Source organism: Poecilia reticulata, chromosome 5 (genome assembly GCF_904066995.2).
Source record: "Poecilia reticulata chromosome 5, P_reticulata-male-v2, whole genome shotgun sequence".
In the NCBI taxonomy this organism is placed as follows: domain Eukaryota; kingdom Metazoa; phylum Chordata; class Actinopteri; order Cyprinodontiformes; family Poeciliidae; genus Poecilia; species Poecilia reticulata.
In genome coordinates, this window is record NC_088834.1 from 4,601,577 (window position 1) to 4,618,130 (window position 16,554).

Sequence of the window (16,554 nt, forward strand, 5' to 3'; positions counted from 1 at the left end):
TAACAGCAATTTTTTTTTAGAATAATTTATTTAGGATTTTTTTTGTTGCAGCATTTTTAAATAAGATTTAAGTTTTTTCTCCAAATGAAATGCTTTTTATCTTTTTTTTCATTATCCATTGCAAGGTACCCCTTTCATGGTTGGAAAAAAAAAAGAATAATCAACTTTTTAATGTAATGTTTTAATTTACTGAAATGCACCTGTAACCATCGATATCCCTGGAATTACATTAATGTGTTTATGCATACATGTCTCCACACAGGTTTATCGCAAAGGCAGCAGATGTCCAAACCCACCGTTTATTCTATAAAATCACAGCTGGAATACGTTTCTTTTCATACTAGAGAACAAATTCTGTTAAGTGTAATCAATACAACGCATTTGAAACACAAAGGTAACGTAAAGTGCTTAAAAAGCGAGAAAATCACGAAAACAATCATTACCATCTACAAAATTTTTAAATTATACAAGCACATTCAACAGGTATTACACTGAGAGTTAACAGAAATATAGAAATAAAATGTAAATCCTTTTAAACAGGTTTGTAACTTGGATTTGAAGACAGCAACAAATTCAGACTAATATTTAATATTCATTTTTTAAAAACTCCGATGAAAATGAGTTTTTGTTGAATTTGAAGAATGGTTGATCCCTGATCCAGCCTTTGGTAGCTAATGGAAATGAAAAAAAATATAGTTTTTGAGGAGTCAGGAAACTCCAAATACGTGAATATAGCATGCAATTTACAAAATGAGAGTAAGGAATAAAAATTAACAGATCATTAACTGACTTCCCCCAGTGACTTGCAGCCAGTACCATTTGTGCCCAAGCCGCTTTGCTGGTTGTTCCTTCTTGTTTGAGTTGGCGGAACCGCAATCTGCAGTGGATTTAATGGTAAAATATTTACAGCTGCAAGCAAATTAATCACTGCTTAAAATTTTACTCAGTCAGTTGTGGTTTTAAGAAAAAATAAATTCCTGTAAATCACCCAGAGTTATTGCATGAGTAGCAACCACACAGTGTTTCTGTGTGTACCTCCTGGATGAAGGCAGCACAGCTGAGGTTGGGTCAGGAAACTGCCCTCCGGGGCCAGAAGCTCCTCGGCTGTTTGGCTTGGCTTAACTGGAGCACAGCTGCAAACTCTGTAAGCTTCCAGGATTAATTTATGCTCTTATATTCAATTTGGAAAGAATCTATTTTCAAAATTAATTGCTGGAGGATGCTTGAAAATAACGGAGAAGATGAAAACGATGGGTTTGTGGTTTAAGTGTCACTTGAAGGAAAAGTTAAGTAAAGTATGAGTTTCGAAATTCAAGCTTGTGACTTTGACAGAAGATTGCAACCATGGTAAAACATAAAATGTGAACAAGGTTAAACAAACAACATGTAATATGCAAATTGCAATAATTGTATCCTCTGGAAGTGATTTTTTCCCACTTTGCATGAAACCCAGTCAACCAGGTTTATGCATTCACTGCAAAAACACAAAATATCACCAAGTATTTTTGTCTAGTTAATGGCTCAAATAACTCAGTGCACTTGAAATAAGGCAAAAATAACTTACAAGTAACGTCAGCAAGAAATAGGAGCTTTTATTAAGCCAATAAATTCTTGAATATTGACAATAAAAGGACAGATTATTTTACTTCTAAGGAAAATGTGTAGTTATAAGCAGGGGTGACAGTAAGGGGGTACGGCAGGGTGCTGCGTACCCCTAAAAGATTTAGTGGGGGTACGCAGTACCTGCAAGAGAGGGGAGCGGCTGTCTGCTGTAAAACATGAACGGGTTCACTGTGCAGCCGTGAGTGATTCGTTTTTCAAGAACAATCTAAAACACGACTTAATCAGTTAATGAATACCTTTCTTCCTCATTTCATATTGTTTCTGAACTCTTCCTGCTTTGCTAGAGCAGCGGTGCAACACGTCGATCGATCGCGGAAGGTTTTGAGTCGATCTCGGCGTTAGGTGACCAACTGAACGCCGCCAGGAGGCTGAGAGCAGCACGCAGTGGCGCAACTAGTCATTATTCAGGTGGATGCGAAAACATAGATCCAAAATAACAGAGCGGGGAGTTTAAAATTAGCTAATCAATCACCGCTGTGTTCAGGGGAGCGCTTATTAATGATCGCAAAAATAAATATCAAGTCTGCAAACTTGATGTCGTGACGGACTGAATGTTATGTTTTTAACGTGATCTCTGGTCGGCTTGTGGAGCGCAGGAGGTTGCTATGGCAACGGGTGTGCTTAAATGACGCAGAGAGAGACGGGAGAGTGAAAAGGTGCGAGTGGTTTAGAGTTGATCACCTGTTCGGGTTGTTTTAACTTTGTCTTGGCGCATCGTAGCCGCTGTGGTTTCTGAACGTTCAATAAACGACAAACTTGGACTAATTACCTCGTTCTTTGTGAGTTTACGTCATTTACAACAAACATCAAACACGGTAAATATTTTTCATTAAATATTTAACAAACAAATTGCTTCTTACGCGACAATTATGTGAAATTAAATTAATTGTCTAATATAAAAAAATTGCTTGGTGCTTTGAGCTCAGAGTCTGAGAAACTTTTCCTTTATCAAATTAGACTTTGTCCAGAATAATAACCTTTTTCAACCTTTAGAGCTCCACTGTTGAAAATGAGGCTCTGCATTTTCAACACTGGAGGTGTTGAAAATGCAGCTATTATAATAATATAATAATATTATTATTATATTATTATATATTATTATAGAATATATAATAATATATGATATTATATTATACTATATAATATTATATATATATATATATATATATATATATATATATATATATATATATATATATATATATATATATATAATATAATATATTATTATATAATATATATATTATATAATAATATATTATAGATATATTATTATATAATATATATATGTTATATTATATAATATACCCTGGACAAGTCGACAGTCTGTCACAGGGCAACAAGGAGACAGACAGGACAAACAACCATGCACGCACACACTCACACGCACACACACACACACACACACACACACACACACACACACACACACACACACACACACACACACACACACACACACACACACACACACACACCAAGGGACAATTTAGAGAGACCAATTAACCTGACAGTCATGCTTTTGGACTGTTGGAGGAAACCGGAGTACCCGGAGAAAACCCACGCATACACAGGGAGAACATGCAAACTCCATGCAGAAAGACCAGGGCCGGGAATCAAACCCAGAACCTTCTTGCTGCAAGGCAACAGCTCTACCAACTGCACCACTGTGCAGCCCACATTACAATCAAAGTATCTAAACTTTTTAGAACCAGTACCTCCAAATGAACCACCCAATTCAGGGGATGCTGCAGGTAACCAAACAAAACCCAAAATTACAGGTAAACAACCCTGTTGTCCATTACAAAAATAATCAATAGATTCCAGGTGAGTAATGTCGTTTTCTCTTCATGGCAGGAAAGAAGGTCCAAAAGACCCAGTAGACAACGTGGCTTCCAAACAGAAAGTCCCAAGGCCCCAGGTAAGGACCTCACTTTGAGGAATCTATTTAGTCTTTTCTTCTATCGTGTTTGTATTCATTTTGCCAGATAAGTAGTAACCTTTCTCCTCCTTTTTTGCAGGAAAACAGCAAGGCGTACAGCGAGGATTTCAGTTTCCACCGAAGAAACAATATAATCCCCAGGTAAGCGAATCAATTTCAGGGAATTAAACAGAGAAAACAACTAACTGGTGAATAAAACTTGACCTTTGACCCTCCACAGGTCATGCAAAAGAAGTGAAAGTGTAAAATCATCCGTAGAGTTGTTTGTAGAACGTCCTCATCCTGTTACATGCCGAGCCCTTAGAAACTGCATGATAACAAAAACCTCTGTCCATACGTCCATTTCCTCTGCTCTTTCTGGGTCATGGGGTAACAGCTTCAGAAGGGAGGCCCAGACTTCCCTCTCCCCAGCCACTTCTTCCAGCTCCTCGGGGGGGAATCCCAATGCGTTCCCAGGCCAGCTGAGAGACATAGTCCCTCCAGCGTGTCCTGGGTCTTCCTTGGAGCCTCCTCCCGGTGGGACGTGCCCGGAACACCTCATCAGGGAGGCGTCCAGGAGGCATCCTGACCAGACGCCCGAGTCACCTCAACTGGGTCCTCTCAACTTGGAGCAGCAGCGGCTCTACTCTGAGTCCCTCCCGGATGTTGGCGTTTCTCACCCTATTTCTAAGGGAGAGTCCAGACACCCTGCAGAGAAAACCCATTTCGGTCGCTTGTATCCGTGATCTTGTTCGTTTGGTCATGACCCAAAGCTCATGACCAAAGATGAGGTGGGAAAGTAGATTGACCGGTAAATCGAGAGCTGTCTCTGTTTGACTCTGCTCTCTCTTCACCACTACAGACCGGTACAGCGCCTGCTTCACAGCAGACGCTGCCCCAATCCGCCTGTCGATTTCCTGCTCCCTTTTTCCCTCATTTGTGAACAAGATCTCTATATAATTAAACTTCTCCACTTGAGGCAGGAACCCCTCTCCCAATCTCTCCCAGAGAGGAGACATTCCACGTCCCAAGAGCCAGGTTCTGCAACTGAAGATCAGGTCGACGGGGACCCCTCCCTCAAGCACCATCCAGATTCAGTAGAGGACAGGACAGTTTTAGGACAGGAGCTTCCTACCAACAAGCAGAGCAATGCCTGCAGCCGTTCCAAAACCCAGGCCAAAACTCAAACCGCTCACAAACGACTCGCCACAATTAGTTAGAAAGCCCCACACACTCCAGCTCGGACGCTGCCGCTCTTGATTAAAGTGTTCAAGAATAGTTTCCACCATTTCTTCTTCTTCTGCCGGATTTAAATTGCAAGATCTTTTAAGTTTTTTCATCAGTCCAGCAATTTCACCGAGTAACTCCTCTGCACTTAAATATCTTAACCTCCTCCTTTCAACCCTAATATAAAATTCTTCAAGGTCCTGAAAGAACTGCGGATTCTCCATGCTACACGTTTTAAAGCTCTCCAGCCTCTCTTCAGTGCTCGAATGAAAGATCTTGGGAAAGTTCAAGTACTTAGAGACAGTTTTATGATGTCATAACAAAAGAGAATGATATTATGACATCACAGAGAGAGTGATGTCATAACTGACATATATTTGCATTTGCATATATTTATGCATTTTATAAAATATATTTATATGGTTTTCTTTTTTACATATGTTGAGAATGGAAATCTTAATCGATGAATCATAATTTGTATTGACACACGGAGCATAAAATCAGCTAACAAAAGCATTCAGACTTTACTTATTTTATTCACTTTCAGCGCTGAAACGAGACGTTTTTACTATTCGAGAAGAGTTTCTAAAAAAAGTCTGTGCAGCGTCTGAGGAGAAGGAGGACGGTAGCTGATTATATGGACTGAAGACTCACCCTGAAATCACACCATGTCTCTGTGGCCTGATACGTTTCTGTTTTTCTGAGAAATGGGCCTTAGCGTCTAACAGAATCAAAAATGTAATTCTTTACAATGGGCCCTTTGTCTAACAACGTGTGAATCTTTCTCGACCTGGTAAAGCGTCTCAACATCCCCATGTTGGGCTCTGAAGAGCCCTAAACAAAAGGGGGAGACAAACCCTTGAGCAGACACTGTCCCTATCCGGAAACATCCCCCGAGGCTATTACAGATGTTCACATGTATTTGATCATGGATGTTCTCTTCCATGTCATCATTCATGTTGTCTTTCATTTCATTTCACTTGCATTTGGTGGAGGTAAAAACAGATGGGGCACCCCACGCCTCCGAGGCGGTGGATCCAAATCACCATGTTCCCGTTATAATCTAATGAAGAGTATGTAAGGAAATAAAATGGTAGCGGCTAAAATACTATATTTTAGGCTACTGGTGGTTGTTGTTGAAAGGCGTTGGTTTTACGTGCGCTCAATTAAGATTCAGGATGCCGATCTTTCGTTTGACATAAATAAAGTCATTTATTGCCAGTACAAATGTCCATTGTCTCACTGTTTCCATTTAGATCCACATAAATTCGACATACATCCAAAATCAAGCACAGTAGAAAACTGTTTGCCTCTACCTATTAACCACACCTGAACAGAATCATGGTTAACCTTAAATAACCCATCCCCCCCATCAGACACTCAGAACCCAAAATAAATACGCCCCCTGGTGGCGATAAACCCAAGAAAGAATAAATGGCTCCTACAAAAATGTTAATAGATGTTAAAGTGTTAAAAAATAGTTAAATGTTAAAAAGAATAGAATATTAATATGATATGTGAAAGTTAATGAGCTATAAAAGAGTAAAATATTAAAAGAATATTTAAAAGTTAATAAAATGTAAAATTAATAAAGTGTTATGGTAATATTTAAAAAGTGAATAAAATGAATAAAATGTTAAGATAATATTTAAAAATTAACAAACCATAGAAAGGATGCAATGTTAAGATAATCTTAGAGTTAATGAGTATTTAAGGGTATAGAATATGAAACGAACACAGTGCTAAGATTTCAAACCAATACAGTAAATAAGCATTACATGCAGTCCGATAGAAATATAATGAGATTAATAAAATCAAATCAGTTCAGTCTTTGTTATATCAAGACCTATCAACGTCAGATCAGTTTCTGCGTGTGCCCAGATGTTGAGGCGGTGCAGCTGGATAGGAAACCCCGACAGCGTCCGCCAGGCTTCAGTGGCGTTTCAGCTTTAAATTGGCCCACAGTCTCACATCCTGTCACACCCAGAAAGGATTGGACTTTATTCTGCGACACAAAAACAACAAAAGCACAATTAATGGATTTATATAATGAATACTAAAGAAAAATATTATTTTTTATCCTAGATACTACTGCCCTTATACTCTAGAAAGCCAGAGTTCCACGATTGTCTTTTGGTTCTGGGAAACCCTCTGATGGACAGGTGGGGTTCTGTTGGTACCACTGCCCTTCTCTGTGTTGGAAGGGATGCACTGAACAGCCGAGGACCTCAGACAGGGAACAGCAGCATCCGCAGGTGATGAGGAGAGCAAGGAAGATTCTTTACGATTATCCATCATCTGATTAGTAAACATGTTCTTCTTTTTTTTAAAGGCTGCTCCTTGAAGCTTTTTCTTTTTTTGCTAAGCAAGAGCATCAATATATCAATAACATCTGTTATTTATTTAACCAAATTACCCTCTTTTGTAGGGTTTATCATATTTATCAATACGTTTTTGGCAGTTTTGAGGAGAAGCTTGATTAAACTAAATTTATTAAATGATATAAATGCTCAGGTTAGACCTTTCTGCATGACTTGGTTAAAAAACCTATTGCTTCAAATTATAGCAAGAGACAGAGAGGCAGCAATCAAACAATCCGTTCCATGTTTTAAGAAACACTGTTTTGTAAAATCTATTTGACACGTGATATCATTGTTCATTTTAATGTATTCAATTCAGAATATTCAGTATTAACTCCAGAAGTATCTGTTACTACACATTAGAAAACATTTCATGTAAAAAGTCTGTTTTAAAGCAAACTACAAGTAAAAGTTTCATTAAACAAGGAGCATTTTTAACGACACTTTAGCATTTTTTCAGTCTCCCTGCATGAGGACATATCGGTTCCATGTTGTCGCATTTTGTAGATGCGCCACCAGGTTTGTCCCAACCTGATGGAGAGAGAAGACAGAAAAAACAGGCCATTAGTGATGCACTTATTTAAACAGTAAACAATTTGAGCATAATTCAGAGATGAAGGTTGACTTACAGGCTGGATATCAATGAAACCATCTGAACTTCCAGGTTGATGGGTCTGAAAATCTCCCAAATGTGTAAAGTGGAGCAGGGAGGAGTACTGGCAGCAGCTCCAGGGATACATCATCCTGTCTGTCTGGCAAACATAAGCTTGTGTTAAAAAGTTAGGGTTTAGGGTTAGGGGTTTTTATATATATATATATATATATTTTTTTGTTTGTCATAGTACCCCCAAGAATTTAATTCTACTTTCCCCCCTGGTTATAAGTGGAAATATCTGCCAGTGAAACTAGTACTTTTTTGTTTTGTCAATATTAATATTGATTTAAGATAAGTTCTTATGTCTTGTTGGTTAGTTTTGATATTTGCACTTGAAATTAGACCAAAGATACTTTGTGTATTTGCAGTATAATATACTGCTCCAAAAAATAAAGGGAACACTTAACCAACACAATATAACTCCAAGTAAATCAAACTTCTGTGAAATCAAACTGTCCACTTAGGAAGCAACACTGATTGATTGACAACGGGGACCCTCGTCGGGTCAATCAGTGTTGCTTCCTAAGTGGACAGTTTGATTTCACAGAAGTTTGATTTACTTGGAGTTATATTGTGTTGGTTAAGTGTTCCCTTTATTTTTTTGAGCAGTATATTTATGCAACACTACAAAAACACAAAATCTTAACATATTAACCTTTTTTTAATTTATTTTGTTTTATTTGTATTTTTTCTCCCACTGATGTTGCAGTTTGTTTATTCAAGCTTATTTATAAAGGACAAAAACTAAAAATCAATAAAATATAAATAAATAAAATATGAATGACAAGAACAACGAAAATATTATTATCAACCATTTTGTAAAGGGCACCTTTGATTAATTTTATTATCAGATGTTTCAGATGGCCAAAATAAATGAATTAAAAAAAACATTAGAGTGGAGTGCAATAAATTCAAATCCAAGAAAGGACAAACATCCAGTTAAATTAATTAACCCGTGAGTTGTGCTGATAGAATATCTGATTTCTTTCAAATCATTATCCATGCAGGAATCTAAGCGACCCAGAGGAAATCACAAGCTTCTGAAGCCGATGTGCATTCTATAGCAGCTGCAGAAATAATATATATTTTTACCTATAATGAAATGAAACATTCTAAACTTTCAGCTTGTTGGTGTGATAGATGAGGAGCTCATTTCGAAAAAGCAGAGAAGAATGCGGCGCTGGTTCTGTTCAGTTGGTTCAGTGAGCATGAGGTCATGGCAGAAAGGAGCCCGCGCTCTGCTTGGCCCGAGATCAAGGAAAACTCTCTAGCTGCTCTACGCTGCAGCTCTGCGGCCAGCAGGACAGAAGGTTGTTGTTTAAATAGAAACTCAATTGTTTGAACTAAGCCAACCGAGTTGTGGCTCATGTTTTCCTTTTTTGATGCAGCTGCAGCTCATATTCTTGTAGAAATAATGGGATTTTCTTAACCGAGCCTGAAATGTTGAATGAGTGGGAGAAGTTGGAAGTTACCCATACTACCGCAGTGAAGTCATCTCAGTCATGTCTGTGAGCATTAACTGCACAGGCAAGATTTTCATGGGAATGTAGGAGAAGCGACCAAAAGAAAGCCTGTCCAAAGTCAGCAGTCGGTCCTTCTTTTACTAGAACATTTGTCAAACTAAACCACTAAACTATTTGTGGTTTGGAAACTTGGTTTGACTGAAGAGAAACCTTTTGGAATCTTGCTTTTATTTTTTAAGACCAAAAAATGTGTTTCTGGAATCAAAATAACGGCCCTGCAGTGTCATACGACATAACGTCTAAACAAAAAAACTGATGAGCAGCAGAGATTTACAACAACTTTGTGAACTCCTCAACTGGCCCTTCATAAAAGTTTCCCTCTTACATTATTTTTCTTTTGATTGACATCATTTTGGACCACACTTCTAGTCTGGATGGTTTCAACTGGAGGAATTTTGGCCAGTTTTCTCATGTATTACCACATCTGTCTCTTAATATTTCTCCTAGCCTTTTAATGGTTGGCACTTATAAAATCCTGCAGTATCACATTTTATGCCTAAAAGGAGTCATTTTGTCTTCACTTTCTCCCATGACTTAAGTGAAACAGCTCACCTGACATTTATTCTCCACAGGCTAGATGTAAGCAGTTAGATGCTAAGCATTTGCTCTGTCAGTGGGCAGATATTGTTACCTTTGGATGGAGCGCTGCTGGCTGATTCCCCAGTTTCCAGTATTTATGTTAAGCCAAGCTAACTGGCTGCTGGCTGCAGCTGCACCTTCAGCAGACAGATTTGAAAATGAAATGTTATTAATCTTCTCACCATCTGGGGTCCAATCGTCTGATGATTGTGTCTCTGTGGTCAGTGGAAAATGTTGGACAGCTACTGGTGCAGCCTGTGAGTCTAATTAGCAAACACCAAAAACAAGACTTCCTGCACCACAGGACATTCATTAGGTTGGCTTTAAAGTAGCATCAACACGGAACATCACTGCAAATCAAATGGTGGTTGTTGGAACCGATTATAACCTTTTATTTTCCATTTCATATTTGTTCTCTACCTAATCCAATAAACTTTGACCCAATCTTAAACCTGCAATATGTATTTCTATATTTTTAGTCTCAGCAACATTAATCTAGGTATTGATAGTTTGATTCTATGTTTTCTGCTAAAAGCTAGAAAAGTTATTTTTGCTGTTATTGAGGTCTTGAATGAGACTCATGGCTCAAAATGACGCTATGCATCCAATGATTGTTCATTACCGAAGGGCACAAAAGACAAAGAAAGAAAGAAAGAAAGAAAGGCAGAGTTGTGCTGCAAAAGATAAAGATTTTCTGTTTATTACGTTTTCAAAAATAAAACTTTTTGCAAAAAACAAAAATGTGGATTTAGAAATGTGACTTAGATTAAAAACTGTTTTGTCAGTTGTCTTTGTAAAAGGTGTTATTTTACACAGTTATAGAAAAGGCACACCATTTTATTATATGTCATTTGTACTTCATTAAATGCATTTTTTGTTTTTTTACAAATATCTAGTTCTTTAAAGAGTCTGGATCACATAAAATAGGCGTTTTTGAGTTTTACATCATGTTATAATGTTATAATATCCAAACCACACCTGTAGTGTTGCCTTGATTCTTTCATGCGTGTTTAAGAAATCCTTTAATCTCCATGACAACCATTCAGCTGCGCAAAACGCCTGGTTGGACTGAGCTCGGCCGTCAAGAACGAAGTGACTTTGTTTACTATATGCTGCTTGATCTGTACTGTGTCCTAAATAAAATGTATTGTTACTGTTATTAGTTTGTATTATGGCTTCTGCTATGACGTGTAAAAGAAGTAACTTACATTTTAATAACAGGTTTTAATCAGGGGCGCTCCGATTGCAACTTTCTGGTATTGATTTTATTGTCTGAAAAGTCAGATACTGTTTTTCTGAGGAAGGATCAGCTGATTTCCCGTTTTCCAAAATGAAAAAAAAAAATCAGGACTGTTGCACGCCGAGTTTGAAGAACTACCTCTGTTACAAAACATTTGAAACAAATTGTGCGTATGCAGCATAACATGGGCTCCATCTGGGATCATAATTTATGATTGTTTCTGTTCTCAAAACATCAGCAGGGAACTGTTTGTACCACTTACAAACAGAATGTCCACTTTATTACTTGTGATTTAAAAAGCAGATACATCCTGCTCAAAATGAGACTTTAATTTATAACTCAATCCTCTCACTATACGTCAGATCCTGTGGATCTCTCCAAGATGCATTCACGAGAGATATGCGACACAAAAAACAAAGATGACGGCACCATTTGGAGTGAAAACATGAAGACAGCTGTGCCTGGTGTTTGTCATTTAATTTTCCTTTATACAAATCTGAAACTAGATCTATAAGCTCACAATTTGTGAGCTAACTGGCTTCAAATGCGGCATACTCAAAATTAATTTCAAAATGGTGAATGAAAAGAGGAAATCTGTTACTTTGGTGTAAAGCCAAACCCACAGCGCTGTATGATGTAATTAATTGATTTGTGAGTGTGCTTTATATTTTCCTAAATGCAGTTAATAAGCCACCGGGTCTGATTGCTAACAGGTTGGCATCGTGTTCCTCTCTGCCTTTTTGGTGTGCAACAGAAACCACAAACAGACCCCAGCGCAGCGTTTCCCCCCAGCCTGCAACCGTCCAGATGGATCCGTGCGGTTGCTTTTGGATTCAGCGACAGGGAGACGGGATTTATCCAGGATCATGATTGGCTTAATTACAAAGCCTGCTGCGCATTGTTGAACAGATAAATGGCGCTCACCCACTCTCTGTTTTTCTTCCAATCAGTCTTCGTTTCTCTCTGTGTTGGCTTGGGGTCAGTATGGGGGGTACAGACCTGTATCCTCCATCCGAGCCTGAAGGATGACCTCATGGGGCCAGCAGCTGCCATCCCCATTTTCACAGGAGTTAATGGAAACAGCATGTATCCTCTGAATACTCTTTCTTTCTTTCTTCCTTTCTTTTCTTCTTTCTTCCTTTCTTTCTTGGGGGAAATAGAAACTACTTTTCCTATGTTTCTTGAATGTAAGCAACTTGCACCATAGTTTATTTTATTGGATTATAATTTTTTTAAAATGTGGAGAGCATTGATGCCATGTGGCATATTTGGTGCAGTCTTTGCAAAAAAAGAAGCTACTAAGTGGAAATAGTTACATTTTCTGATTTCAATTTATAATTGCAGAATAAATAAGATAAATGATGTTACAGAGACAAAACAGACTGTTCACTTTGACGGTTAAATACAGAGTAAAAACTAAACTCCTTTTCAATGATGAGTGACATGAGTAAGTTTTTCTTACAGATTTAACAGTTTTGTGTGTTCTATATTTGATGGACAGTTGGTATTTAACTCTGTGTTTATGTGAATAAAACTTTGATGCCATAATGTAGATTCACTGAAAAATGTCTTTGTTTTTTCATCTAATTAATTAAAAAAAAAAAAGATGTTTTGAATGCTGGAGTGGAAACTGACAGTAGATTACTAAGGCTGTAATCTACTGTCTGTTCACAAAAACTTTTGTGAACAGACATTGTTGAGCTTTGTTACAGATTCTCTGTTGGATTTAGATTTGGACTTTGACTTTAACACCGGGCTTTGTTTGGATCTGAACCACTCGGCGTATCCGGAGTTCAGTATTTAGCATTTTTTCTGTGGAACGTAACAGCAACTTTTTTTGTCTGTGGAAAATTTGAATATTTGCGTATTTTTCCACAGAGGAATGTCTAAAAATTTTTTTTTAAAGAACATTAAATAGAAACTTCACAAACTATACCAGAAACAATCTACACTGCAAAAACACAAAATCTTGACAAGCATTGTTGATTTAGTTGCTAGTGTAAATATCTTAATACACTGGAAATAAGGCGAAGATAACTTCCAAGTAACTTTTCAGCAATCTGTAGGAGCTTGTTTTAAGTAAATAATTACTTACTATTGATAAAAAAACAAACAAAAAAAAACAGTTCCACTGGAAGAATATTTAACTTCTGGGAAAAATATCCATACATAAGTAAAATAATCTGCAGTTGGACCAATATTCAGGAATTATCCGCTTAAAACAAGAATAAATAAGATAAACGATGTTACAGAGACAAAACAGACTGTTCACTTTGACGGTTAAATGCAGAGTAAAAACTAAACTCCTTTGTTTTTTCAATGAGGAGTAACATGAGTAAGTTTTTCTTACAGTACAGATTTAACAGTTTTGTGTGTTCTGTATTTGATGGGGGCTGCACAGTGGCGCAGTTGGTAGAGCTGTTGCCTTGCAGCAAGAAGGCTCTGGGTTCAATTCCCGGTCTTTCTGCATGGAGTTTGCATGTTCTCCCTGTGCATGCGTGGGTTTTCTCCGGGTACTCCGGTTTCCTCCCACAGTCCAAAAACATGACTGTCAGGTTAATTGGCCTCTCCAAATTGCCCCTAGGTGTGAGTGTGAGTGTGTGTGTGCATGGTTGTGTGTCCTGTGTGTCTCTGTGTTGCCCTGCGACAGACTGGCGACCTGTCCAGGGTGTACCCCGCCTCTCGCCCGAAACGTTGGCTGGAGATGGGCACCAGCACCCCTCCCGACCCCACTGAGGGAAAAAGGGTGCAAGAAAATGGATGGATGGATTTGATGGACTGTTGGTATTTAACTCTGTGTTTATGTGAATAAAACTTTGATGCCATAATGTAGATTCACTGAAAAATGTCTTTGTTTGTTCATCTAATTAATTAAAAAAAAAGATGTTTTGAATGCTGGAGTGGAAGCTGTGACAGTAGATTACTAAGTAGATTACATTTCCCTGGATGACAGGGACAAATCTCCACCTGATTTCTAAGATTTTTCAAAAAGTATAATCCACTTTGTGAGATGCTTGGTCCAGAACGATTCATTCCAGGGTCAACTATTTTCATTTTACGTAACATATTTCATAAATGGTCTCCTCCATTCAGCAGTAGGTTTCATAACTAAAAGATGTCTGTGCTTCTCAGGGAGTCATTTGTTTCTATCTCTGCTGTGAAGAAGTAAACTCTATAGGGTTGAAAAGATCAATCAGACATTCATTTAAGCTAATAAAAAAATACTAACTGAAAAGAAAAGAGGCAAAAATGTTGATATTATTACTTAGAATATGCAGGATTTTTGCATCACCTGCACTGTAGTTATTTGACTGAATATGGCAGAATGATCATATTCTCACTTATATGCAGCTGAATCATTATAGGGGGCATTTAAAAAATGACAACAAAAAATAAAAATTACCATAGAAACATGGAAATTATTTCTGATTTTAAAACTAAAGAACTTTTGTGATGGATTTTTTTTTCTTTTGAGACACGGCAGTGAGTCAAACTAAAAACAATCTTCATTTTGTGGAAGCAGGTGTCAGTATGTTATTAATACGGGTCTGTGCACAACTCTTGACTTGCCTTAGCCATAACACTGCACGAGTTTTATTTCCCTCCACTAGCTCTTCTCGGCTCATTTCCTCCCAGACTCGCTGCAAAGACAGCTGTCTGATGTCCCTCTCTGTGTGTTTTTAGGGGAATTTGCACTGGGTTGCCTTTGGAATAATTTGCAGGCCAGATATGACAGGTATTTATTAAATGCCAGTACATTAACTCACTATCTGGGCTCTGATTCAGGCTACAGACGACAACTTGCAGATGAAGTTCACTTCAATTTTCTGGTTCTTCTTGAAATAAAGCAGCTGCTTCAGGAAACGTTTCAAACAAAGCTTCACTATTGCTGCTGAGAGTGTAGCCGGTCCACCTCTTTGGTCAAGAATAAATATTTCATCAGTTACTGAGCAGATTGTCAGTGATTACTGAAGGCTGAAGCCTCCAGAGCCTCGTGTATATCCTGTGTGGACGTATAAAAATGTTACACGCGACAGTTCTCACGCAAACTTTGGGAAAAACAAGACCTGAAAGCAGAGCTGCAAAGTGGAAGGTTTTTATAAAATTGTCCAAACACTCCAATAAGCTCTGATTTGGGATTTGTCTGTGCTAAACTGTGAAATTTTTACTTTACAAGACCAAAATACCTGTATTTCCTCTACGGTTACTGTGCTATCATTGAAAGATTAGAATAATATAATTAAATAATGTGAAGGACTAAATCAAACTTCAAAATCAAGCTTCAGTACAGGATAACTGGCTTATATAAGCAGTCATAATAAATTTAAACTATTGATTCAAAGGTAACAAATTCACCGTCTTGCTGGTTGGAAAGGATAGAGAATCCTTTTTGTGTTTATTGTCTCCACTCATAACTGAAGTGAAACTTGTGGCCATGTTTGTTTTCCACCTCCAACAAATACCCTTTTATTATGTGCCTGAAATCAAAACCGTCTTTACACTCTTGTTCTCCTATTAAAGTATCAGGAAAAATAAATCACCGGCTCATTTTCCACATGGCAGCACCGATATAAACGTTTTCCAAATTCTTTTAAAAAGTATAAATCTTCCGAGTGTAATGTGGCACGCATATGTATTGAGTCGCTGCGGGTCAAAATTTTGAACAAACCCCTTTGTACTCCAGTTGCAGCTGCAAATCTTTTAGCTTTAGGTCAGTCAGGATGGATGAAAAAACTTTTGTGAACAGAAATTGTTGAGCTTTGTTACAGATTCTCTGTTGGATTTAGATTTGGACTTTGACTTTAACACAGGGCTTTGCTTGGATCTGAACCACTCGGCGTATCCGGAGTTCAGTATTTAGCATTTTGTCTGTGGAACGTAACAGCAACTTTTTTTGTCTGTGGAAAATTTGAATATTTGCATATTTTTCCACAGAGAATGTCTAAAATTTTTTTTAAAGAACATGAAATAGAAACAGAAACTATACCAGAAATAGAAACTATACCAGAAACAATCTACACTGCAAAAACACAAAATCTTGACAAGCATTGTTGGTTTAGTTGCTACGGTAGTGTAAATATCTTAATACACTTGAAATAAGGTGAAGATAACTTCCAAGTAACTTTTCAGCAATCCGTAGGAGCTTGTTTTAAGTAAATAATTACTTAATATTGATAAAAAAACAAAAATTAAACAACAAAAAAAAACAGTTCCACTGGAAGAATATTTAACTTCTGGGAAAAATATCCATACATAAGTAAAATAATCTGCAGTTGGACCAATATTCAGGAATTATCCACTTAAAACAAGCTCTGCTCTTACAGAAAAATTACTTGTAAGTTAGTTTCGACTTAATTCAAGTGTTTTAAGATATTTGCATAACAAAATGCACAGAAAAGCTTGGTAAGATTTTGTGTTTTTGCAGT

At 37.5% G+C, this 16,554-nt stretch overlaps 1 protein-coding gene and 1 long non-coding RNA gene across 4 annotated transcripts; one reads left to right on the top strand and one right to left on the bottom strand.

The window, feature by feature from the left end:
• Nucleotides 1-2,937: 2,937 nt before the first annotated feature.
• LOC145551633 (uncharacterized) lies at nucleotides 2,938-12,680 on the top strand. 3 transcript variants are annotated; one of them, XM_081606847.1, is made up of 3 exons: nucleotides 2,938-3,544; nucleotides 3,645-3,706; nucleotides 3,786-6,580. In XM_081606847.1, exons 1-3 carry the CDS (start codon nucleotides 3,458-3,460, stop codon nucleotides 4,288-4,290), a joined length of 654 nt encoding a protein of 217 aa, XP_081462973.1. In that variant the 5' UTR covers nucleotides 2,938-3,457; the 3' UTR covers nucleotides 4,291-6,580. The 3 variants fall into 3 exon arrangements, 1 of the variants encoding a protein (XP_081462973.1); XR_014087504.1 differs by lacking the exon at nucleotides 3,786-6,580 and adding an exon at nucleotides 11,842-12,680 and having other exon boundaries at nucleotides 2,948-3,544; XR_014087503.1 differs by lacking the exon at nucleotides 3,786-6,580 and adding an exon at nucleotides 11,883-12,680 and having other exon boundaries at nucleotides 2,967-3,544.
• LOC145551634 (uncharacterized) lies at nucleotides 7,419-10,503 on the bottom strand. Its single transcript, XR_014087505.1, has 2 exons — nucleotides 9,941-10,503; nucleotides 7,419-7,879 (listed from the first exon to the last, which is right to left on the bottom strand). It is a non-coding gene; the product is annotated as an uncharacterized LOC145551634 (long non-coding RNA).
• Nucleotides 12,681-16,554: the final 3,874 nt, after the last annotated feature.